Genomic DNA, 24,088 nt, shown 5'->3' with positions numbered 1-24,088 from the left:
CTGCCCTTTATATACAGTCGCCGCGCGGAGCACGATGGGAAGGCAGTGCGGCGCTCTAAGGCGCCCCCTGCCGCCCGGAGGACCGCCCTGCACCACGCCTCCCGGGCACACACGGCACAGCGACGTGCGCGCAGGCGGGGCCGGACACACTCACCCGGGGGGAGGGCACAGCCCCCCGTGCCCCTCACTGAGGGGCTACATCGCTCCCGGCCCCAGAGAGCTAGACGAACCGGGCCAGGAGGCTCCACTCAGCAATCCCCCACCCCACAGGCCCCCTCCCCACTTTATTTGCACAAATCCTCCCCACTCCAGGACCCCCAGAACTATGGGAGCCCTCCACCCCACAGGAGCCAGCCTCCAAGGACCTCCTCCCACACACCGAATGGGGCCCTCAAGCCACACCACAGAATGCCCAATCAGGACACCAACCCCACAGGACCCCCAGGCCAGCACTGCTGCAGAGGAGCCCCCACTTTATTTGCACGTGGTGGTCCAGTATTTACAAGCCAGGGGGGTCACCAACCCCCTACTGCAGAAGGAGACCCCCCTGAGGGTCCCCCACACTGCAGGGGCATAGGAAGATCCCACGGATGGTGGGGGGCCTGCCTGGCCCCCACAGCCTGCCATGGTCCCACCAGGACCCTGCTCAGCATCAAGGGAAGGGGCTAACAGGGCAAAGCTGGGTCCCCCAGTTCTGGGGGTCCCTTCACCCACTTCTCTACAGAATTCAGGGAAAATTCTTTTCCAGCAGTTCCAGTGCCCTGTTGGCCCCAACAGTTGTCCTCGGTGGGCTCAAGGAGGGTGATGGTCCCTGGGTTGCCACATGCAGGATCCAGGTTGCTGCCTGGGGCGGTTCAGGGTCAGTACTGGGGTCTCTGGTTTGTACTGGGACACTGAGGTCAGTACTGGGATCTCTGGTCCATACTGGGGTCTTCGGAATCAGTCACAGGATTTCTAGTCAGTCCCAAGGTGTCTCTCAGGTCACCAGCAGGTCCCCATGTGATCACTTTCCCACAAGGACGTAGAAGGCCATGAGAAGACAGGACACAGACACAGCCACGTGCAGGCGGGTCCCAATCACAGCAGCTGCAGGTGGGACAGGGTAGGGTGAGGCCCCGTGTCCCCATGCCAGATCCATCCTGAATCCCCATAAGCCCATCCCAGACCCCATGCTCCTATCCCAAACCCCAGTGTTCCCATTCCCAATCGCTGTGCTCCAGCCCAGACCCCAGATCTCTGTGTCCCTATCCTGAACTCAATGCCCCTGTCCCAGACCTGACCCCAGTGATCCCAGCATCCCCATCCGGTACCCCAGTGTTCCAAGTGCCACCATCCCAGTGTTCCCAGCACCCCTGCACCATACCCCAGTGTCCCCAGTGCCCCTCACCCTTGTGGCAGACTCCCCAGATCCCCCTGCGCTCAGACAGGAGCCAGGTGCGCAGTCGGGGCACCTTCCGCAGGTATGCACAAGTGCAAACCAGTAGCAGCCCGAACACCAGGAGCCCGTCCAGGGAGTAAACTGCAGGGAGGGAGGTCGGGGAGGAGTCAAGGGGCACTCCGGGCCCCTGCCTAACCCCCGTTCCAAGGGGACCCTCAGAGTCCGTGTGAACAACCTGCCATCTCTGCCCCTATGAGGGGATGCAGACTTCCCGGATCCCCCTGAAAGGGAACAAAGATTTCCCAGTATCCCCCACCGAGGGCGCTCAGAACTCCCAGCACCTCTCCCCTAAAGGGACAGAGTCTCCCAATCGCCTCCCAACAGCTCCTCCCAGTACCTCCCCCACGTCAGCCCCATCTCCCCCGCCGCTCGCCGATTCCTGCGTGCTCCCCCCACGGTGCCCCCTCAGCCCCCCCCTGCCTTCGGAACCCCCAGAACCCCCCGTTCCCCCCGTTAGTCTTTAAGGCCCCGGACTCCGCGGCCCCTCCACTCCCCAGTTCCCACCACCAGCCATGGCGGCCCCTGGACCCTCCCGTCCGCCCACGACCCCTCGTTCTCCCGTTCCCACCACTGGTTATGCCGAACCCCGGTTCTCCCCAGGCCCCCCTCGGTCCCCCTTGATCCCCAGCCCCCCGTTCCCACCGTTGGTCATGGCGCCCCCAGACCCCCCCGCGCCCCCGCGGCGCCAACGCGACAGCGGAAGCGGGCGACAGGCGCCGCCAGCCGAGCGCCGACCCGCCTGACGCGAATCCTGAGGAGCAGGTCGCCTCAATCGAGTGCCTATTGAGGGAGGTGTGTGTGTGCAGCGCCAGTATGGCCCAAGCGCCCGGCCTGCAGCGCCAGTAAACCTGAGCGCTGCCAGCGCCCGGTCCGCCCTGTGCTCTCAGCCGTCTGTCACCAGTCCCCATCTCAGTCTCCAGTGGCTCCTCAGTATTTCCAGTAAACCCCCCCCAGTCCTCACAATACCCCCCCAGGGCACCCAGTCCCCATTCCAGTCTTCCCAGTAACCCACCAGTGCTCCCAGTTATACCCAGTCCTCCCAGTAAACCCCCCAATGCAACCAGACCCCAGTGACCCCCGGGTTCCCCAGTAACTCACAATCTCCCCATAGCCCTCCAGGGTCCGCTGCTCATTCAAGCTCCCAGTAAGCTCCAGTCCTCCCAGTACCTCCTCAATGCAACCAGTCCCCACGGCAGTGACCCAGCAACCCACCAGTTCTCCCAGTAACGCTCAGTCCCAGTATCCCAGTACCACTCAAGTGCAACCAGTCTTCATTCCAGTCCTCCCAGTAATCCCCTAGTGCAATCTGATCCCCAGGTTCCCCTGTAACTCCCAGTCTAACCCTAAGGCCCCCTCTCCAAGCACCCAGCCCCCATCCCAACTCTTCCAGTAACTGCCAGTCCTCCCCAGTAACCCCAGGTCCCGCGATAAACCTCAGTGCCTCTAGTGTCCCAAGTCCTTCCCGGTAACATCATGTGCCACCCAATCCCCATCTCAGTATCCCCCATAAGCCTCCCAATTGACCCCCAGTGCACCCAGTAACTCGCTGTACCTCCCATAACACCAGTGCATCCAGTCCCCTGCCCAGTTTCTCCAGTAACCCTCAGCTCACACAGTAACCCACATAATCCGGTGGTCCCAGTGCACTCAACACCAGTGTTCCCAGTGCTCACAGCAATCCCCAGGGCCCCCAGGGTTCTCAGTGCCCACCTGTGGACCCCGTGGTCCCTGTGTGTCCAGTGTCCCCAGGAGACCCCAGTGCCCAAGTTGTCCCAGTCTTCCCAGTGACCCCAGTGTTCCCAGTGCCTCCAGTGGCCGCAGTGTTCCACAGTGGTCCTGGTGCCCCCAGCAGTCCTCAGTGCTCCCAGCAAACCCTGTGCTCCAAGTACACCCAGTGTTCCCAATGTCACCAGTGTTCCCAGTGCCCTCAGTCAACCTAGTGCTCCCCAAGTGAGTCTGGTGCTCCCGGTGTTCCCTGTGCCCCCAGCAGGCTCCAGTGCCTATCCTCTGGTGTTAAGCCTGAGGACTCTCATCCTCCTTAGGTTCCAGAGCTAACGTGGAGAATATCTATTCTCCTCCTGCTCCCTTGCACCCAGCCACCATGGCCAGCCACAGCTCCCAGGGGACAGTTGATTTTGTCCCCACTAGTAACAACTTTGCCGGGTGATGACAAAGCCTTGAGGAGCAACATAGTGTTGGGTGGGTGCTGGCACTAGGGCATGGGGCTGTGGGACCCAGCGGAATGGGGATGGGGCGTGATGGTTACAACAAGGAAAATGGGGATACCAGGGGTGATGGAGACACAGGGACAATGGAAACATGGATGTTATGGGGACTAGAGGGTGGTGGGAATCCCAGCAGTGATGGGAACCTGAGGTCCTCAGAAGCAATGGGGAACACAGGGACAATGGGGATATTGAAGGCAATAGTGACTCCAAGGAGTAATGAGTAGTAATGAGAGATGATTAACACCCCAGGGGTGATGGGGATCCCAGGGACAGTGAGGACTTGAAGGTTATGGTGATATCCAGTACAGTGGTGATACCTCAGCCCCAGTGGTGTTGGGAACTCCAAGGGGGAAGGGGACAAAGGGACAACAGGACATCAGGGGTGAGGGAGTGAGTGAGACCCCAGAGACAATAGGGACCCTGAAGGTGACAGGGACCCCAAGAAGTAATGAGGACCTTGAGGGATTGTGAACACCCCAGAGGTGATGGGGACCCCAGGGACAATGAGGACCCCAGGGGAGAATGGGAACCTTAGAAGTGATGGGCACCTGATGGGTGGTGGGTACCCCAGGGATAATGAGGACCCTAAGGAGTGATGGGAAGATATGGGGACCACAGGGTGGCCTGGGACAGGGACACTTGTGCACAGGGACCCTGATGGTGCTGGGGGTAGCATGTGAGGACTCTGGGCTGTTCCACCCCAAGACCACAGGGGCTGGGGGACACAGGAGCTGGTGTCCAGGATCTCATTCAGTACTGGCATGTGGCTCCTCCCCATCCTCCAGTGACACTGTCCCAGGTTGTCCCATCCCTTGTGGTGACTCTGTTCCCAGTGACCCTTTGCCACTGGTGACCCCATGCTTCTCGTGACCCATCACCTGCTGATCCCCTATTCCTCTAGAAGGTGACAGGAGTAACGTTCTCTCCCTGGACCTGGCCCCTGATGGCCACAGGAGCATTATTGAGCCTAAGAAGGTGCCAAACCTGATATAGGAGTCCTGTAGCCACCAGGACCTGCACTGGGAGCTACTCTTTGGCCACAACAGGTGGGCATGGGAACAGGCCTATCTCCAACTGGGGTGGCTGGGTGGGATGGCCAGTTGAAATCTGTCCATCCCCACAGGGGGACCCTGCCCCAGCACAGGGCCAAGCTCCTGCAGGTGCTGGAGAGCTGGTGGCTGAGGCAGGGAGGAGGGGCCCCCATCTGACCAGGACCAGCAGCTGAGGAAGTGCCACCGGAGACTTGAGGAGGTCTGTGATGTCCCTTTGTCCTTGTCTGTTTGTCCCAGCCTCCATCTTTATCTCCAGGCCAGCTTTCCTTCCTTCACCTCACCATCATCCATCCATTCTCCATCCATGTCCCCATGAATCCATCCCCCCATCCAACCTCCATATATGCATGAATCCATATATCTGTGTATTCATGTATCCATCCATCCATCCATCCATCCATCCATCCATCCATCCATCCATCCGTCCGTCCGTCCGTCCATCTATGCATCTCTCCATTCATGTGTCATGGTATGCTCCATCCCTCCACCATTCTTCCCTCCTCTGTCCATCCCTCCATCCATCCATCCATCCATCCATCCATCCATCCATCCATCCGTTCATTCTCCATTCTCCATCCATCCATCCATCCACCCATCCATCCACCCTCTGCATATCCATCCAGCTATGTATCCATGTCCTTCCCTGGGGACAACCAAGTGCTGATCAGGCTGTTGGGGCAGTTGGGTTGAGTAATGTCCAGGGAACTTGAGGAGTGGCCAAAGAAAGCTGGATGGGGTAGACACCAATCAAGGGATGGCCAGCAGTGACCAGGTCATGGTGACAGCTGAGGGAATACCCATGTCAGGAGACAGCTGGGTCGTGGAGAGGGCTGGGGGAATCCCAACCAGACCCCATGGCTGCCCCTCCTGGAGCATGAGGGGGAGGTGGCTGGGCCAGAGCCAGACCCTTGTCCTGAGTTCCTGCAGGTGTGGGACAGCCTGCAGAAGATGAAGCTGGCAGAGGCAGATGCCTGGCAGACATGAGCCAAAGCCAACCCAGCAGAGCTCCCTGAGCCCTCCAGTACACACTGGGCTGCTCCCATCCCCAGCACATTCTGGCACTGGGAACAGCACCCGGCGCTGCCATTCTGAGTGAGCTTGTGGATGGGAGAGAGTACTGGAACCTTGGTGTCCCCATGCTGGTGACAACTAGGGTGCCATGGCTGGAAGGAGCTGGGAACACCAGGGCAGTGCTAGGGGTGGACTGGGGAGTGCTGGGAAGACCTTGGGACACTGGAGGCACTGGGGTTTATCGCGAGACCTGGGGTTACTGGGGAGTACTGGCAGTTACTGGAAGAGTTGGGATGGGGGCTGGGTGCTTGGAGAGGGGGCCTTAGGGTTAGACTGGGAGTTACAGGGGAACCATGGAGGATACAGGCAACACTCTCCCCCTGACCTGACCTGCCTGGCTCTATGAACCAGGAAACAATCAAAGTCTTTTATCTGGTTTTCTTGATGGAAATGGGACTGAGACAGAGATGGGGTGGCATTGCCTTGGACTGATGGTGCGTGGTGGAATGGAGGGTGGTGATGGTGGCCACTGCCTCATTTTGCCGGTGGTGCCACCAGCCCAGCTGCAGTTGGTGTCCATCCAAGGCCTTCAGCTATCTCCTGGTGGCACAGAGCCTTCCTCACTCCTTTAGTCTCTCCTTTCTCCTCTGTCTTTTGGTGTTTTTTCCCATTTCCACAGTTAAACGTGTTTCACCCCTGCCCTTTCCACCTGCAGCTGGAGTCCATTGGGAGTGAGAAAGAGACACTGGTTTAAATAGGTCTCACACCAACAGCCCCAGGCTGACAGCACCACCCTGGGCACCAAGGCAGGGAACAGGCCATTGTTCTGGGGAATCTGCACCTCCCCCCAGTCTGAGACCTGCACTCCTTGCCTGCTCCGTGCCTCCTCCCTGCATCCCCTGCCTGTACCCTGCCTGCTCCCTGCCTTCTCACCCCATCCTGTTTAGCCTCATCTCAACCTCTTGCCCACCCTGCCAGGTGCAGCAATGCAGGATGTGCCCAGCTCACTCCAATCCAGCTCAGAGGGGCCACAGTGGCTGCAGCATGATTGGCTCATGGCCCAGGAGAGCCTTGGCACCATCCTGGCACAATGGTAGCACCATCCTGGCTCTGTCCTGCTGTGCATGGCCCGGGCAAGGATGGGGACAGTGGCCCTTGTGCTTGGGCCATGCCTACATGGCACTAGGAATGGAGCCTCCAGCAAGCACTGTGCTAGGCTGTACTGGGCTACAGTGCCACACCGCACCAAGCTGCACTGACTCCTGCTGTTATGTGCCAGGCTGTGACACATCTATACCATATCATGCCATTGCATGCCATGTCACACAGTTCCATCCTGCACCACACACTGCCATGCCATGCCATGCCATGCCATGCCATGCCATGCCATGCCATGCCATGCCATGCCATGCCATGCCATGCCATGCCATGCCATGCCATGCCATGCCATGCCATGCCACACTGTGCATTCCCATGTCATCCACCCCATACCACACAGGGCCATGCCGTGCTGTGCCATGCAGTGCTATTCCATGCCATTCCATGCCAATGCCACATAGTGCCGTACCGTGTGCAGTGTCATTCCATTCCATGCAGTGCCGTGCGGTGCAGCCGCTGGAGGGCCGTCCAGTGTGGGGGTGCGGGAACTGGGGCAGGTGTTGCTCACCCTGCTCCTCCCTTCGCTCAAGCCCAGACTCGTCAGTGCCCCGGCGCAGCACAGCCGGCAGCGGCGGCAGGCGGCTCAGGTAAGAGATTCTCCCACCCTGACGGGTCTCCCGATACCTCCGCCCTGCCTCTGGCCGCCCAGTGCGACGTGGAGCGGGTTGGGGAAACTGAGACACGGCCAGGCGACGGCGCTGGAAAAGCGGTTTGAACCCCTTTCCCCCCTCCCCACTGCCCCCCTTTCACTCCTTCCCCAAGAGTTTGGGGATCATGGGGTCTGGGAACCCCATTTTCCCAGGCCAGCAGTCGCTCCTACCCCAGGATCCGCCTCTAGCCCAGACGGAAAAGAAGGGAAAACTGGGAGAGGTGCCCAGCGAAACCAGCTGCGGCGGGAGCGAGGGGCTCCCCGGCCTCCCCCCCACCGCACCCGACCACCTTTGACCCCTTCGAGGGTGTCACCCTCCCCCCGCCTCGCGCTGTCCGCACTCTTTACTTATGGTAGGACCTACAAGAAGTCAAATCAAACAGCCTCGCTTCTCCTCCGCCGCCATCACGGCACGCCCGGGGTGACATGGGTGGTTTTGGGGGTGCAGGGTGGGGGACACCCATGGGTGCAGCTCAGCTGGGGGCGTGGGGACGAGCTGTGTCCCCACTGTTGCCCGCAGGGTCCCGGCGCGCGGCATGGGGGAGGCAAGTGACATGAACACCGGGATCATGCTGCACTCGGGTGAGAAGGGGGTTTGGCGGTGAGGGAGGTTTTGGGGTCCCCCTGTCGCCCATGGGTGCTCTGATGGACGTGCCCTTCCTTCCCAGGCAGAGAACGGAGCACGTCGGTGCATGGGGGCACGCTGGGGACACATGAGCTGCCTGGAGAAAGCTTTGGGGAAATGAAGGGGTGGAGGAATGGAGGCTTCCCCTGCGTTTGGGGAGGCACCTCAAGTGTAGTGGAGGGTGCTCTGGACAGGATTTGACTCAGACGGGTTTGGCTTGGGCTGGCTGAGTCAGACCGAAACCTTCCTCCTGTGCCCCCCCTCCCAACCTCCTCACCGGGGATGTTAGATGTGTCCCGGGGGAGGCTGTAGCACCCATGGTGCTGCTGGGGGAATTTAATGCATACCCTGGGGGATTGGAGGACCCATGGGTGCTGGGGGAGGGGTTCCTGGATAACCTGGGGGGTTGGAACAACGAGTGCTGCTGGGTGGGGGAAACAGGTGTTTCAGGGGAGTCAGTACACCTACAGATGCTGCTGGGGGGAAGGGAGGCACAGCTGCTTTGCGGCAGCTGGAGTACCCATGGGTGCTGCTGGGAGGGTCATGGCTGCTTTTTCCTCCCCCTGCGGTGGAGGGAAACTAAGGCCAGGAGGCTGTGGGGTGGTGGGGGGTGGTACCTGGGTGCTCCCATCCCTGCAGACGTCCATGTGTCTGTTCCAGGCCCTGACAGCCCAGTGTCCTCACGGAAGGAGTGGGTGCAGGCGGGGCGGCAGCAGCAGCAGGCGCTGGAGGCCCGGCTTGATGGCTGCATCCAGGAGCTGCGGCAGCTGTGCCTGCGTGAGGCGGTGAGCAGAGCACGAGGACCGCCTGCCCACCCTCAGTGTTGCCATGGCTCTGCTCAGTGTCCCTGTGCCACCCTCAGGAGCTGACGGGGACCCTGCCCCACGAGTACCCCCTGAAAGCTGGTGAGAAGCCCCCCAAGGTCCGTCGCAGGATTGGGGCTGCGTTCAAGCTGGATGAGATCATCATTCTGCGTGGGGTGGTGAGGCAGTCCCTGGGGTGCAAAGGTGGTGAAGACCCATCCCCTCCCTTCCCCTCCCCTCCCCTGTTGAAGCTGCTTGAGGGTCACCTGGACATGTTGCCATCTCCATCCCATGGGTGGTGTTTGTGTTCCAAATGCGGTAGGTAGGAGGGGCAGGGGGGTGTTTTCAAGCATGATGGATGGTGTTGGGGTGCTGAGATGCCCCACTGAAGGGAGGTGTTTGAGTTCTGAATGTGATGTTTGGCGTTCGGGTGCCCAGGAGATGGGACAAGGTAGGGTTCCAAACGTGATGGGTGGTGTTGGAGTCTTGAGTTAATTGGGTTATCATGGGGTCCTAAACATAATGTGTGGTGTTGGGATGCCAAGGTGATGGGTGTGGAGGGGTCCCAGATGTATAGGGGTGCCAGAATTATGGGAGGAGGTGGGCTGCAAATGTTATGGGTAGTGGTGGAGTCCTGAGCATGATGGGTGGTGTTGGGTTCCAAGAGTGGTGCTGGGTGTTGGGGTCCCAGATGAGATGCTGGGAGGGGTTGGGATCCCGAGTGGTGTGGGTGGTGTTGGGGTGTTAAGCATGATGGGGGCCTTGGGGGTGTCGAGGTGTGTTTCTGAGCATGTCCCCCGCCCCCAGGACCCTCTGGAACGGGAGCGGGCGCTGCAGCTGCAGATTACCGAGGCCTCCCGCCGGCTCTGCCACGAGGAGAACATTGGACGGCAGGTGCGGAAGAGGCGGCAGACTGCGGCACTCCGGGAGGAGCAGAAACTGCGGGACCTGGAGCAGATCCTGAGCCAGCGGCGGCTCCTGGCAGGGCAGCAGGACACCAGTACTGCCAAGGGTGAGCCCCCCAAGCCCCCCAGATGATGGGGGGATGCTGGAGAGCAGGGAGGCAGAATGGGGTGCTGCTTGGTTGGGTGTCCCTGGGGAATGCACCTGAAGTCCCCATTCCCTGTGAATGCACCCCACTGGATGCAGCCCAGTCCTTCATCCCAAGTGCATGCACCCCTCTGGATGCACCCCAATATGCTATCCACAATGCCTGCACCCCAGTTCCCATCCCTGGTGAATGCATCTCCCTGGATTCACCCCAATTTCCCATTCCTGGATGCACCCCAGCTTTCCATCCCCTGTGAATACAACCCAGTTCTACACCCCCAATGAATGTACCCCCCCAAAATGGTCCCCAGCATACCATTCCTGGTGAATGCACCCCAATTCCCTGTCCCTGCTGAATATACCCCTTGGATACCCCCTGGAAGACCATCCCTGGTACATGCACCTTGATATGCTCTCACTGTTAAGACACCCTGTTCAAGGTACCCCAGTACTTCATCTCTGGTGGCTGTACCCTTGTGAGTGCATCCCAAAACTTTGTCACCAGTTCATGCACCCCAACACACCATCCCTTGCATATATACTCCCTTGAACACGCCCCAAAACTTCATCCCCAGTGCATGCACCCCAAGAAACCATTTATGGTATATGTAGCCCCTGAATGCACTCCGATAAACCATCCCCAGTGGTACCCCATTGAATCCACCCCAGTATTTCACCTCCATTGATTGCACCCCCCTGAATGTACCCCAATACTTCACCCTTGCTGCTTGCACCCCATACCTATACCAAATCACCCATCCTCAGCACCTGCACCCCAAGGGGGGCAGGATGTGGCCCAGCTGCCATGTCCCCATCCCAGTAGGGGCCATCCAAGGGGGTCCCTTTTTTCTCTGTCCCTATCCGCTCCAAGGACCAGGGCCATGGTGGTGGCGTCTTCTTCCCTGTTGGTGCCCCCAGCCTGCCTATCCCAGGCAGGCTGGGAACTGCACACAGCTTGGTAGAGCCGGCCTGGCCGGTACCACTGCCGTCCCAGAGCGTGTTGGGGCAGGTGGCACGGGAGAGGGGAGCGGAGGCCCGCAGGGACGTGCTGGGTGGTGGCGGGGCCGTGGGAGCGCTTTGGCACCCAGAGGCGGCCCTGGCTCTGTTCTCACAGGGCCCTGCCCCACAGAGCTCAATGCCTCTGATGAGAGCTCTGCGTCTGACACCAGCCTGCTGGAGGAGGGGGAGGGGGCTGTGGGGACCAGGGAGGACCCTTGGTATGTTCCCTCCATTCCAACCCTTCCTGTGTCCCCTCTATTCCTACTCTCCCTGTGTCCCCTCCATCCCAATTCCTCTGCTATGTGTCCCCTCCATGCCATTCCCCTGTGTGTCCCTTCCATCCCAACCCCCCCCATCCCTCCTCCATGTCAACCATCCACCTGTTCCCTCCATCCCAACCCTCTATCTCTCCTGCAGAGGACACACAGCCACCAGGACCTGCCACCCCACGGAGGTCCCCATCTCCCAAGGACCCCACCAAGGAGGAGGAGTCGGACTCTAGGCTTCTGATGCCCCCCCCCAATCCCTGGCAGAACACCAGCCCAGACAGACCCTACGAGAGGGTCAAAAATCCCAGCATCAGCCCTGAGGATGGGGAAAACCAGAGCTCCCAATGCTGTCTTGGATCCCTGATGGCTGCCCCTGCCAGCTCCTTGGCCCCCAGCAGCCCTGACTCCGCAGGCTCCCCAGTGTCCAGGACAGGGGACCCTCCCTACCGGTTTGTCCCTGTCCGGACCCTGGTGCTGTGCCAGCAGGCGGGTTCCAGTACTCCCAGCACCCCAGAGCCATCAGGATGGCAGGGACAGACCCTGTCTCTGAGGTATGCCCTGAGCATGGGGAGGATAGACAAGGGCTTCTGCAAGGGAGGATGGAGATAACCCCATGGAGAGGGGGATGGACATAATCCCATGTGGAGGATGGAGAACAATCCATGGGAAGGAGGATGGGAATAACCCTGTGGAGATGATGGAGCTCAGCTCATGGGGAGGATGTTGGAAATAATCCCATAGGAAGGATGGAGATAGTCCCACTGGCAGTGAGATGGAGCTAACCCTGGGGGAAAGAGGATGGGAGTAATCCTGTGGGAGAGGATGAAGAGAACCTCATGGAGATGATGGAGCTAAAGCCATGGGGAGGAGGATATAGATAACCCCGTGAAGATAATGGAGGGAACACCAAGGGAAGTGTGGACCTATTTCTATGGGAAGGATGGAGAAAAATCTTATGGGGAGGACAGACATATATCCCATGGGGAAGGGATGGAACCAACCCCATGGAGATGATGGAGCTCAATCATGGGGAGGATGGATACAATATTATGGGGAGGATGGAGATAATCCCAGAGACAGGATGAAGGCAATCCTGTGGGGATGTAGGAGAAAACCCTGTGGGGAGGATGGACAGAAATCCATTGGGAGGAAGTTGGAGAAAATCCCATGGAGAGGATGGAAGTAACCCTATGGAGATGATGGAGGTCAGCCCTGTGGGGAGGATGAACTGATCCCTTGGGAGGAGACTGGAGACTGCCCCACAGGGAAGCTGGAGCTAATCCCATGGGAGGAGGCTAGATGTCTCCCCATGAGGTGGCTGCACCCCACACCATGGGTGCGCTTTTCTCAGGGATTGCCCTGGCTTTGGGGTGAGGGGAAGGGTCCTCCCACAGCCACAGTGTCTTGCCTGCAGGGTGGACCCATGCTGGCAGCCAGCTGAGCCACGGGGCCGCAGAACCACACCCCGCCGGTGCCCCACCTACTACACAGTCACGGTGCCCACCTCCTGCATCCTGACCCCTGGCCCTGCGTGCTGCTCTGGCTCCGATGACAGTATCTCCGACCTCTCCAGCATCTCCCACACTACCTCACCGGGCAGCAGCAGCCCTGACGTGTCCTTTGCAGTTCCGCTGCCCCTTGCCGAGCCTGGCTACTATCCTCGGGGTCCCCTCCAGCTCCTGCCGCCTGCTGACCCCCTGACTCTCATGTATGAGCAGGATCTGGCCCCACTGCGGTACCAACGCCTGGTGCCCTCACGTAGCCGCATTGTGCGCACACCCTCACTCAAAGACTATGCACCCGGTGGGGCTCGGGGGCTCTCCAAGGCTGCCGTCACTGAGGAGCTCAAGTCGTGGCACCAACGTGCCCAGCTGAGGGGTGCCCGGCCCCGCTCCCTCGACCGGCAAGGGGCTTTCCCAAGATCTCGTGGTGGGACCACCAGGGACAGGCCCATTGCTCATGGAGTCCTATCACTGGTTCAGGTAGGACAGGGGGTCTGGCTGGGAGTGGTCATGTGGGAGAAAGGGGACACCCTGGGCGCTGTCCTGCAGGTGACATGAGTTGTCCTGAGGTAGTGTAGGGACATGTGGTTCTGGTGGGGTCCCATGAGGATTTCTAGAGCAGGAGTGAAGTCCTGAGAGGGTCTAAGGAGTCCTATGAGGGTTGTTGGGATATGACTGGGATCCCAGAAGGGCCCCTGGGGCAGGACCATGGTATCAGGAGGGTCCTGAGGAGAGGATCAAGGTCCTTTGAGATCCTTTGGGGTAGGATCAGGATGCTCTGAGGGTTCTCTGAGCAGGTCCAACGTCCTATAGGTTGAGCTGGAGGGTCCCTGATGGTCCCTGGGGTAGGACCAGGGTCCTTAGTGGGTCTCTGTGGGAAGACTAGTGTCCTGAGGGAATCACAGGGGAAGAATTCAGGTCCCAGAGGGGTCCCTGGGGCAGGACTGATTTCCTGAGTAGGTCCAATGGCCAGGACCAGGGTCTTCTGTTCTTGGGAACAGAAGTAAGGTCTTTAAGGTCCTTCAGAGTAGGATGAGGACCTGCTGAGAGTCCCATGGGCAGGCTTGGAGTCCCACGTGGGTTCCTGGGGCAGGACTGGGGTCCCATGTGAGTCCCTGGCGTAGGGCCAGGACCTTAAGGGGTTCTCTGGAGAAGGACTGGGATTCTGTGTAGGTCAGTCCTTTCTCCTGAAGATCCTAAGGGCAAGACCTGGACCCTATGGGGGTTCCTGTGGCGGAATTGGAATCCCACGGGAAAGACCAGAACCTGAAGGGGGTTACTGGGGCAAGACTGGGGTCCCACAAGAGTCCCATGGGAAGAACCAGGACTTCAAGGGGGTCCTTAGGGCAGGATGCATGTGGGTCCATTCTGTCACACCCAGGTTCCCACAAGCAGGACTCATGTGGGTCCCTGGGGCAGCAGTGGGGTGCCCTCAAGTGGGGAAGGATCCCTGCAGACATTTCAGTGGCCAGCTCCCCCTCTCCAACTTGGAGTCTCGCTGGGACAAATGCACCCATGGCACAGCTGGAACACATGCTGGGCAAGTGGAGACTTGTTGCCATGCTGCCACAACTCCCCCAGCGCAACCCCAGTGCCAGTATGTGACCCCAGTGATGCCCCCAATAAGGTGGGGTGCGAACACCCACAGTGTATTGTCCCCCCAGGGTCCCCCAGTGCAAATGCTGCGACGCTCAGAAGCTGGCATGCCCGTTCAGGTCTATATGCCCGAGAACAGCGAGATCGTCACACAGGTGTGAGTGCCCACACCCCTACCCAGGGGTGGGGGCACATCCTGGCTGGCCCAGGGACGGCGGGGACAGGGACGTCTCAGGTCTCCCCACTCCAGCGTGGGGGCAGGAGAGGGAGCCACAGCGGGGTGGCAAGGGCTGGCCCCCACTCTGTGTTCCCTCACTGGCACTGCAGTGCTGATAGGGACACTGTGACCCCTGTGCTTATGGTGACCTTGGTGTCACCACGACCCTGAATTTGAAGTTCTGGTCTCTAATAAAGGTTGTTTTTGGGATACGTCGCTCTCAGGATGTGTCACCTCCATGTCCTCTCTGAGGTCCCCCATCCCTGGGTCCAGTTGTCATTGCCAGGATGGGATCCATGGATTTGGGGTTTGGCTGTTCTTGGGGCAGTAATGGGGTGATCTCAGTGCCAAGAGGGTGTCCCAGATGCAGCTGTGCACCCCTAGCACCCAGTGACCCAGACTGGGAAGGGGGCAGGAGTAGAAGGGAAGGATGGAACGGAGGTGACGGGTGCAGGGTTGGGGTGCAGGAGGGGGCAGGAAGGGTGCAAGGGATGGGTGAAGGGATGGGGTGCAGGGGGAGGGAAATAAGGTGTTCAGGGAAAGGATGGAGTTGGAGAAAGGGTGCTGTGAACCAAAGTGATGGAGTGCAGGGCAGGCAAATAAGGAGTGCAGGGGTGGGATGAGGTGGGAGTAGGGGTGCTGGTAGGGAAAATCATGGGGAGCAGGGGATGGGGAAAGGACTGGATGTAGGGGACGGGGTGCGGGGGAGGTGCAAGGGAGTGGTGCATGGAGGAGCGAAAGGACGGGGTGCAGGAAAAGGCGAAATAAGGGTTGCCGGGGAGGTACAGTGGTGGGGGGCCGTGCGAGAGAAGCCACTCCGGTCCGGCATCTCCGCCCGCCCCTGTCAGTGCCCAGGGCCGGCGGTGCTGCTCCTCCCGGTGGGGGCGGGCGGAGGCCGGTGGCTGCGGTGTGAGGCGGCGCCGGGGGGGGGGGGGGGGGCGGGAGAAGGGGGGGACACCGGGCAGCAACCGAGCGCCGCCGGGCTGCGGAGTCACTGCGGGCCTGCGCCGGCCCCGCACCGGCACCGGGAGACATCGGCAGAGAGGGAGCGACCCCGCGGCACCGGCAACGGGCAGCACCAGGATCGGCCACGGGAGCGGCCCCGGTCCCGGTGCCGCCGCGCAACCGCCGCCCTTGTCCCGGGCAGCGCTGAGCGGGGACACCGGGCCCGGCCCCGGGATGGGGCCCGGCGGCCCCGGTAGCGGCTGGCCCCTGGCTGGGACCCTGCTGGTGGCTGTGGCCGCCTCGATGGGTAAGAGACATACGGGGACCGGGGAGGGCCGGGGGATCCGGTGTCACCCTGCGACTAGACACGGTGCCACCATCCGTGACACGGGGATCCTGCTGGGTGGGACTTGGTGCCACCAGCCGTGACTATGAGTCGTGCGACACACGGCCCCTGACTGGGGGTTGCTTGTAACAAAGTGACCCCAGTGGGCACTGTGTCTACCACCCCCGCCCCCCCTAAACTCGCCTCCCATTTGCCGCTTTCGGGGTGTCCCCGGTAGCTGCTGACCCCCGGGAACAGCAGATATGGAGCCGGTGGGTAACCGAGCTGGGATGCCCAGCCTCGGGGAATTTGGGGGCTTCCCATGCACGAACTCTGCAATAAACTGTGCCTCAGTTTCCCCCTTGTCCCTGAGCTGCAATAGTCCCATTTTGGGGTGTGTGAATAATGCCATGTGAGACTCCCGCAAAGCCCATTTCTGTGTCTCCCCATCCACCGCCCCAGCGCCTCCGGCCGTCCCTGGGCCTCGGCCTGCGACTATTTCTGGGAAGACAGGTGGCTCGGGACAGAAATAGAGCAGGAAGTGCCACTGGAACACGTGGAAGGGGAGGAAGCTGGGGGCATCTGGAGGAGTCTGGAGGGGTCGGAGAGCTGGGTGGGATGGAGGGGGGTCTGCAAGGATGTGGGGCTGAATGGAGCAGGGTGTGGGGGTAACCTAGGGGCAGGGTTTGGAAGGAAGTGGGGCAGGATGGAGCAAGATATGGGGGTACACAGGGGCAGGATGGAGCAAGTTATGGAGGATGTAGGGCTGAGTATGAGGGACAGGCAGACAGGAAGGAGCAGGGTATTTGGGGGTGTATAGGGGCAAACTTGGGGGGTCCATGGAGCAGAATGGACTGGGGTACAAGGGAATAGGATACAGTGGGGTATGGGCTGTGCTCATCTGGGGGATAAAGGGCATGGGGTGCTGCTGATGCGCCTGAGAGTCGTGATGGCCAGATACTCCAAGGCCATGATGATGAGTGGCTGTCCACAGTGGCTGGGGGCGAAGACTGCCTGTGGTACGTGGACAGAAACGGGTCATGGCACCCCGGGTTCGACTGCGAGTTCTTCACCTTCTGCTGCGGCACGTGCCACCAGCGGTACTGCTGCCGAGACCCTCTGCGCCTGCTCACCGAGCGCCAGCAGCGCCACTGCCTTGCCTTCAGGTGCCACAGCCAGGGCTGATGGGGCTGGGGGCTCCCCTGGATGGGCTGGGTGCTGGGGCTGGGTGCTGGTGATGGGCAGCTGTACTGGATGCTAGTCATTGTGTGCTGTGCACTGGGCAGTGGTGCAGTGGTGCTGGGCAGGGGTATCTTGGCCCTTGCAGTGAGTATTGGGTATTGGGTATTGGGTGCTGGGTGCTGTGCACTAGTATTGGGTGCTGGGTGCTGGATGCTGGATGCTGGGTGTTGGTGCTGGATACTGTGCACTGGCATTGGGTGCTGGGCATTCAGTTCTGGGCATTCAGCAGTGGTATTGAGCACTGCTGCTGGGCACTCATGCACTCATGGCACTGCTACTGAATACTGGGTGCTGTGCACTGGTATTGGGTGCTGGGCACTGGTACTGGATGCTGGGCACTGGTACTGGGGGTTGGACATTGGTATTGAGCAGTGGCACTGGGTGCTGGATGCTGATTGTTCTGCACTGGTACTTGGCGGGGGGCACTGGGTATTGGGCACTGGGCACTATTACCGGATGCTAAATGGAAGTGCTGTGCACTGATTCTGAGCACTGGCAAGTGGTACTGGGGTGCCAGTTTGTTGGCTTTGGGTGCTGGACACTAATACTGGGTGTTGGGCATTGAGTGCTGGGTACTGGGCACCGGGCAGTGATGCTGGGTGTTGGCTACTGGTACTGGGTTGCTGGGCTCTCTGGGCATTGGTATTGGGCATTGGTGCTTTGCAGTGGGTGCTGGGCACTGCTGCTGGGTGCTGTGCACTGGTACGGGGTGTTGGGCTCTTGGCATTGGTACTGGGTGCTGGTATTGGGTTCTGGGTGCTGGACACTGGTACTGGGCACTGGATGCTGTGCACTGATACTGGGCACTGTGTTGCGGGATGGATACTGCAGATTGGTCACTGGTACTGTGTGTTGCCACTGGGTGCTTGGTCACTGGTACTGAAAACTTGCACTGAGTGTTGGGCAGTGCTGGGCACTGGTTACTGCTACTGGATGCTGGTCACTGGGCAGTGGGCATTGGTACTGGGCACTGCTACTGGGTGGGCAATGCTACCGGGTGCTAGCCAGTGGTCACTGGTACTGGGTGCTGATAGCAGTGCTGGACAGTGTCACTGGACATTGGTTCTGGGCACTGGGCAGTGTCACTGGGTGCTGGGCACTGGGCACTGGGCAGTATCAGTGGGTGCTGGTTCGGGGTGTGTGCCCCGGGTGCCCCCCAGGCCCTGCTCCCCACGCCTGGGGTCCCACAGCCCCAAGACCATCGCGGGCATTGCCTCAGCCGTGGTACTTTTCATCGCCATCGTCACCACCATCGTCTGCTGCTTCATGTGCTCCTGCTGCTACTTGTACCAGCGCCGGCAGCACCTCCGCACCCCCCTGCAAGGTGCGGAGCTGGGGGTCAGGGATGGGGGTGCAGGAGGAGGGGGTGCGGGAGGCTCCTGTAGGAAAAGGGGGTGGAGTGGGGTTGAGGGGGCCTAGTGGAGTTCAGGGGGAACGGGGGTCTGGTGGAGGGCTGTAGGGATGGGGGATGCAGGGATGGGGATGTGCAGGAGGAGGCAATCAAGAGGGTCCTTGCAGGTGAGGAGGTGCAGGGTTAAGAGGACCTGGGGGAATGGGAGGGTGCAGGAATGGGGGACGCATGGATGGGGGTTGCAGGAGGAGGCTCGGTCCGTGATGGTGCTGTAGGTACAGGGTGGGGGATTGGGGGAGCCTGGATGGAGACCTGTGGGAATTGGTTTGTGTGTGTGGGTTGAAGGGATGGGAGGTGCAAGAGGGTCCTGTAGGTAGAGAGTAGAGGGGTTTGGGAAGAGGTAAGGAGGGGGGGCCTGGAAGAATGCAGGGAAAATTGGAGTGTGGGGGTTGGGGAGCAGGGATGGGGGGCTGTTGGAGGGTTCCTGAGGTACAGGATGGTGGGATTTTGCGGGGGCCTCAAGGAAGGCTGGGAGGCCTGGAGGTGGAAAGGGGGAAGTTGCAGGGATGGGGGTTTGCAGGATCCTGTAAGTACAGGGTGGAGGGGTGAAGAAGTGCAGGGGTGTTGGGGTGCAAGGTAGAAGCTGGAGGGGTAAGAGGGAGCAGAAGAGTCCTGTTGGTGTGGGGTGGAGGGGTGGTAGGGGAGGCAAGGAGAAGGGGGGGCTGTTGGAATCCGGGGGGGAATTGGGAGGGTGAGGGGGGTGGACTGCAGCGATGGAGGTGTAGGAGGCAGGGTAGGGGCCAGGGATGGGGGAGCAGGAGAGGTCCTGAGGTACAGGGTGGAGGGGTTGTGGGGGGGGTGAGGTGCTGGGACCTGAAGGGATGTGGGGGGAAAATTGGGCACTGGGGTGAGGGCTGTGGATAACACCCCAGCGCCCACCCCGAGGGCCACCACCACCCTTAGGCACCATCCCTGTCCCTGTGCCGGGGTGCAGCAGACCTCCCTGATCTCTCCCACAGGCCCGGAAATCCCCCTGACCAGCTACCCCCCTGCAGCTCCCCCAGCTCCCTTTCCCGTGGACCCCAAAGCCGGCCCTATGCCTCCTCAGCCTGGCTTCACTCCCATGGCCATGTATCCCCCGCCCAACCCGGCTACCCAGTACCCCATGTACCCCTCTGGCCCCCCTGTCTACAACCCCACAGGTGAGCACCGGGGGGGAACGGGGACTCTCCCTATTCCCCAGGGGACCCAGTGGCCTGGTGACACCTCATCTGCTCCCCCCGCAGCACCACCACCCTACGTCCCGGCACAGCCCAGCTATCCTGGAGCATAAGCTCCCGCGAGGACCCCCGCACCTGCCGCCGGCCAGCGGGGCCAGGGTGGGGGCCCCTGGGACCCTCCCTGGCGCTGGGCGGCTGCCCCAGCCGGTGCTGGATCGGGCTCTTCCCGGCCATCCTGGGGTGATCCGGTGTCAGCAGAACAGGGAGGCCCTTGTGCTGCACACTGGGCCCTTTGTGGGTGCCTACTCCCCCGGCTCTGGGTGCCAGCGGCCCCGAGCGCCCGCGGGGGGGTCCCCCATGGGGGGTCCCCCGAGGGCCGTGCACCGCTGTCTCCCTTCACGCCCACCCCTGGATTCAACCCCTGTCTTCCCCCCAGGGTTGGCATTAAATCATGTCTTGTGCCCACAGCCTTGTGTCGTCTCGGTGACTCTCCTAATGGGGAAAGAAGGGGAGGGCAACGCCCCCAACCCATTCCCACGAACTGGAAGGTGGGGGAACATGAATTCCGCCCTGTCCCTTCTGCTTCCGAGTCTTCTCCATCTCAAAATTGTGTTGGGGTGGGTAATTCCCATCAAATCAGCCACTTGGATGAGCCAGTCTGGAATGCTGCCGCCCACCCAGCCCCCCGTCCCACTCGAAACAGGGGCACCAAACCACTCCTGGAATATTTTGGGTGAAAAAACAGCAAATTCAGTGCTGGGATTGGGACTGTGGGCGCATGAACAATTCCTCTATCCACGCTCCCTCCCCTGGCCAGGAATCAGTGGAGGAGGGTGGGTGGGTGGGTGGGTGGTGTGTCGCCCCAATGGCTGTTCCTGGTGGGATTCAGCCCCCCAGAATCGCTAACTAAATTTGGGACCAGAGTCCATCAGTCCAGGAGGAAAGCCAGGAAAAGCTGCTTGGAAGGACAAACCCCTGTCCCATCTCCCAGGCACCTGCATCCCATCACCTCCAAAAACCCTCTGAGGTGCCCGAGGTGGGGGCAGCAGTAGGGGTGCAGCTCCAAGTTTTATTGAAGTGGGATGAAGAGGCAAAGAAATAATAATAAAAATAATAATAAAAGCAGCGAGGTGGGTTCTGGGGGGAGGGGTAGAGGTGTGTGTACACAGCCAGCTGCGTGCGGGGCTCAGGATTTGGGGATCCCCCGCTCCCGGAGGTAGAGGTCACGGATTTCGGCCAGGCTGCGAGTGAGTGTGCCCAGTGCTTGGGCGATGCCGCGCAGCACCGCCGTGGTCTCCCGACGGCTTTCGGCATATTCCTGGCGGAACGCCCGCATCTCCTGCACCAGCCGCTCATTGGACTGCACGAGGCTGAGCTGGGGGCACTCGGGGGTCCCGTCCAGCCCCGCCGCCCCGGAGGACCCCGCCTCTCCTGCGCCACAGTGACTGAGCTGCTCGGCCTCCTGCTCCAATAGCAGACTCGGGAAGTCGGAGCCCAGCGGCTCCTGCTGCCCGCCTAGGTCACCGAGGGAGAGTTCTGAGGGTGCAGTGCGCGGAGGGCTCCAGCTCTCGCACAGCTCACTGGGGGGGCAGGTGTGGGGCAGCCGGCAGTCTGAGCCGCGTCCGGGAATGCCGTCAGCAGCGGGGCCGTGGAAGGGCTCAGTCTTCACTTCCACAGGCTCCTCCTTCACTGGCTCCTCCTTGACACCTGTGGGAGGGAGGGGGAGCACAGGACAGCTGCAGGCATCTCCCGTGTCCCCAGTGCCCCACGGACCAAGTAACAGACCCTGTTGTCTCCATCCCTATGCTCCCACATCCCCTCTCCTGCACCCATTCCTGGGTCCACCTATACATATCTCCATAGTCCTGTGTCCCTCATGATGGTTCAACCCCATCCTGTGTCCCTTGCCCTCCTCCTGTTCCCAGTACCCCCACATCCCTGTCCTAGTCCACACATATCCCTGTCCTGAATGTGGTGCCTCTATGTCCCCGTTTGGTCCTGGTACCACCATGTCCCAGTTCTCGCCCCACTAACCCCCATGGCCCTGTTCTGGTCCCAGTACTGGCATGTTTCTTGTTTTTGTCCTGCCCCATGTCACTGTCCCAATCCCACTATGTCTCTGCCCTGTTCCCAGCCCCTTCTTATCCCTGTCCAGGTACTCCCTGCCTTTTGTCCCCATCCTAATCCCAGTCACCCATATCCTTGTCCTGATCCTGGTACCCTTCTGTCCTGGTCGAAGTGCCTCTGTTATTCTCCCTGTCTCCTATGTCCCTGTCCTGGTCCTCCCACATCCTTGTCACCTGTGTCCCTGTCCCAATACTCCACGTTCCTATCCTTTTGCCCTGACTCTATGGTCCCTCTGTGTCCCTGCCTCACTGTTCCTGCCCCAGTCCCTCCATGCACCTGTACTGGTCCCAGTGTCCTGGTCCCCGTTTTTCCCATGTCTTGATCCCAGACCCCTCACACCCCTGCCCTGTTTACCTGGATCTGTGTCCCAGCCTCTCCATGTATCTTTCCCAGGCCTAGTGATCCCTTAGGGTGCCCCCATATCCCTCATGTACCTGTCCCAATCCTCCATTGTCCCTGCCATTGTCCCCAGTATCCACATCCCAGTCTCCCATGGCAAGGTCCCATTGTCCCTGTCCTGGCCTTAATCTCCTGTGTCCCTGTCCTGGTCCCTCTACAGACACGTCCTGTTCCCAGTTTCTTGCTCCTCATCCCCTGCTCTTGGTCCTGGGCTCCTATGTCCCTGTCTGAGAACTATGTTTTTGTCCTGGTCCCCTGTGTCCTGGTCACTTCATGTCCCTGTACTGGTCCCAGTGCCTCTGTGTCCCTGTCCCAGTTCCCCGTGTCCTGGTCCTGATTCTCCAGGTGCTGATCCAGGTCCCCTGAGTCCCCATCCCCATCTCTCCATGCACCTGTCCCTGTATCCTGGTCTGGTTGTGTCTGTTTCCTGATCCCCCACACCCTGGTCCTGGTCTCCTGTGTACCTGCATGCACCTGTCCTGGTCCCAGCAACCTGTTTCAGTCTCAGTTCTCTTGCATCCCAGTCCCCCATGTCTGTGTCCTGAACCCCCACATCCTTGTCACAGTATCTCCATGTCACTATGGTGGTATCCTGATCCACTCACATCCTGGTCCTGGTCCCCTGTGTCCCCATTCCTCCCATCTTCTCCCAGTCCCAGTGGCCCTGTTTCTGTGTCCTGGTTTCTGATGCCCACGTCCTGGTCCTGGTCCTTGTCCTTGTTTCTCTTGAGCCTTTTCCTCCATGCATCTGTCCTGGTCCCAGTGTCCCCACTTACCTGTTGCTTGTCTCCACTTCCTAAACCCTTTTCTCCATATCCAATTCTGCCTCATCCGTGGTCTCTTTTTGGTCCCCCATGTCTCGTCCCGGCCCCCAGCAAGTGCCTGCCCCGCTCTCCCATGTCTGTGTCGTGGTTCTTCATGTGCCTGTCCCACCATACACCTGTCCCAGTGCCTGTGTCTATCTGCCGGTCCCCCCGCACGCCGGTCCCAGCATCTCCGTGACCCTGTCCCGTTCTCTCCTGTCCTAGTCCCGGTCCCCCATGTCCGTGTCCTGGTCCTCTCATGTCCATCTCTCCACTCTTCCGTCCCGGCCCCAGCATCCCCGTGTCCCTGCCCCGTCCACCCGCCGCTGCCCGCACACTCACCGTGCTGTGCCGACCCCTCGGCACTGCGCATCGGAGGGTCGGTTCCGACGGCGCCGCGAGGACCCCAGACGGGGGCGGGCCCCGGGCCGGGCTCGGCCGCGCCGTTCCCGTTGCTCCCGTTATTCCCGGTGCTCCCGATGTTCCCGTTCCTGGAGGCGGCCCTGCCGGCCGGGCCCTGCCGCTCCAGCCGGTGCCGGCTGATCTTGTCCCCGGCACGGCGGCGTAGCCCCCGCCAGCGGTTCTTCACCTCGCCGATGTCGCGCTGGTGGCGGCCGGCGGCGTTCACCTTGTGCGTGATCCGCCACCAGATCTTCTGCTTCTCGTACGCGTTCACGGTACCGGCGGCGGCGCCGAACAGCAGCGGCTCGTACCGGAGCACTTCGCTCATCAGCACCTCCAGCTCCTGCAGCGTGAAGTTCGGCTTCCGCTTCAGCAGCCCCCGCCGCGCCCCGCCGCCGCCCGCCGCCGCCGCCATGCTCCCCGCCGCCGCCTCATGCCGCCGCCCCGCCGTCCATCGCCGCCGCCGTGTGCCCTACGCCGGTTCCCCGGTACCGAGCGGGCGGGAGCGGAGGCAGACACCCCGACAGCCCCCGTCGGGCGCTGCCGCTACCGGGGCCGGGACGGACCGGACGGACCGGGGCTGCACTGCGCCCCCTACCGGCCCCGCCGCGCGCCGCTCCGCCCCCGGTTCGTTAACGGCGGCCCCGGTGTGTGTTAACGGCGCCCCCTGTCGCCCC

At 61.0% G+C, this 24,088-nt stretch overlaps 4 protein-coding genes and 1 pseudogene across 6 annotated transcripts; 3 read left to right on the top strand and 2 right to left on the bottom strand.

Moving 5' to 3' along the window:
• Nucleotides 1-456: 456 nt before the first annotated feature.
• TMEM167B (transmembrane protein 167B) lies at nt 457-2,138 on the bottom strand. The gene is made up of 3 exons (XM_066203775.1): nt 2,081-2,138; nt 1,388-1,519; nt 457-1,086 (listed from the first exon to the last, which is right to left on the bottom strand). Exons 1-3 carry the CDS (start codon nt 2,088-2,090, stop codon nt 1,004-1,006), a joined length of 225 nt encoding a protein of 74 aa, XP_066059872.1. The 5' UTR covers nt 2,091-2,138; the 3' UTR covers nt 457-1,003.
• A 2,031-nt stretch (nt 2,139-4,169) lies between these two features.
• On the top strand, nt 4,170-5,702 carry LOC136301290 (protein FAM107B-like; annotated as a pseudogene).
• A 2,355-nt stretch (nt 5,703-8,057) lies between these two features.
• On the top strand, nt 8,058-14,799 carry INAVA (innate immunity activator). 3 transcript variants are annotated; one of them, XM_066203854.1, is made up of 7 exons: nt 8,058-8,118; nt 8,822-8,946; nt 9,024-9,143; nt 9,772-9,976; nt 11,431-11,833; nt 12,697-13,264; nt 14,449-14,799. In XM_066203854.1, the coding sequence occupies exons 1-7, from the start codon at nt 8,073-8,075 to the stop codon at nt 14,539-14,541; spliced, it is 1,560 nt and encodes a 519-aa protein (XP_066059951.1). In that variant the 5' UTR covers nt 8,058-8,072; the 3' UTR covers nt 14,542-14,799. The 3 variants fall into 3 exon arrangements, with proteins under 3 accessions (XP_066059951.1, XP_066059950.1, XP_066059952.1); XM_066203853.1 differs by lacking the exon at nt 8,058-8,118 and having other exon boundaries at nt 8,629-8,946; XM_066203855.1 differs by lacking the exons at nt 8,058-8,118; nt 8,822-8,946; nt 9,024-9,143 and adding an exon at nt 9,155-9,415.
• A 746-nt stretch (nt 14,800-15,545) lies between these two features.
• Nucleotides 15,546-20,147, top strand: SHISA4 (shisa family member 4). Its single transcript, XM_066204019.1, has 5 exons — nt 15,546-15,849; nt 16,862-17,033; nt 18,300-18,433; nt 19,480-19,662; nt 19,747-20,147. Exons 1-5 carry the CDS (start codon nt 15,777-15,779, stop codon nt 19,791-19,793), a joined length of 609 nt encoding a protein of 202 aa, XP_066060116.1. The 5' UTR covers nt 15,546-15,776; the 3' UTR covers nt 19,794-20,147.
• Nucleotides 20,148-20,729: 582 nt separating this feature from the next.
• LOC136301093 (myb-related transcription factor, partner of profilin-like) lies at nt 20,730-24,022 on the bottom strand. The gene is made up of 2 exons (XM_066203948.1): nt 23,352-24,022; nt 20,730-21,387 (listed from the first exon to the last, which is right to left on the bottom strand). Exons 1-2 carry the CDS (start codon nt 23,824-23,826, stop codon nt 20,867-20,869), a joined length of 996 nt encoding a protein of 331 aa, XP_066060045.1. The 5' UTR covers nt 23,827-24,022; the 3' UTR covers nt 20,730-20,866.
• Between the last annotated feature and the right edge of the window lie 66 nt (nt 24,023-24,088).

The sequence above is a fragment of the Chamaea fasciata genome, unplaced genomic scaffold (assembly GCF_029207755.1).
Source record: "Chamaea fasciata isolate MVZ Bird 193981 ecotype frontalis unplaced genomic scaffold, bChaFas1.0.hap1 SCAF_25, whole genome shotgun sequence".
Taxonomy (NCBI): domain Eukaryota; kingdom Metazoa; phylum Chordata; class Aves; order Passeriformes; family Sylviidae; genus Chamaea; species Chamaea fasciata.
The sequence above is the reverse complement of the archived record's forward strand: the minus strand, read 5'-3'. Positions and strand labels throughout refer to the sequence as shown.

Bases quoted from the DNA above. Each gene is read 5' to 3' on its own strand.
- SHISA4 (XM_066204019.1), top strand. From the start codon at position 15,777: ATGGGGCCCGGCGGCCCCGGTAGCGGCTGGCCCCTGGCTGGGACCCTG. The intron at 15,850-16,861 runs GTAAGAGACATA...GGCTGTCCACAG, and splicing joins GGCTGTGGCCGCCTCGATGG to TGGCTGGGGGCGAAGACTGC. The intron at 17,034-18,299 runs GTGCCACAGCCA...GGGGTCCCACAG, and splicing joins CGCCACTGCCTTGCCTTCAG to CCCCAAGACCATCGCGGGCA.
- INAVA (XM_066203853.1), top strand. From the start codon at position 8,632: ATGCTGCTGGGGGGAAGGGAGGCACAGCTGCTTTGCGGCAGCTGGAGT. The intron at 8,947-9,023 runs GTGAGCAGAGCA...TGCCACCCTCAG, and splicing joins AGCTGTGCCTGCGTGAGGCG to GAGCTGACGGGGACCCTGCC. The intron at 11,834-12,696 runs GTATGCCCTGAG...TCTTGCCTGCAG, and splicing joins GGACAGACCCTGTCTCTGAG to GGTGGACCCATGCTGGCAGC.
- LOC136301093 (XM_066203948.1), bottom strand. From the start codon at position 23,826: ATGGCGGCGGCGGCGGGCGGCGGCGGGGCGCGGCGGGGGCTGCTGAAG. The intron at 21,388-23,351 runs GTGAGTGTGCGG...TCCCTCCCACAG, and splicing joins CGAGGGGTCGGCACAGCACG to GTGTCAAGGAGGAGCCAGTG.
- TMEM167B (XM_066203775.1), bottom strand. The intron at 1,087-1,387 runs GTGAGGGGCACT...TCCCACCTGCAG, and splicing joins CTGGGGAGTCTGCCACAAGG to CTGCTGTGATTGGGACCCGC.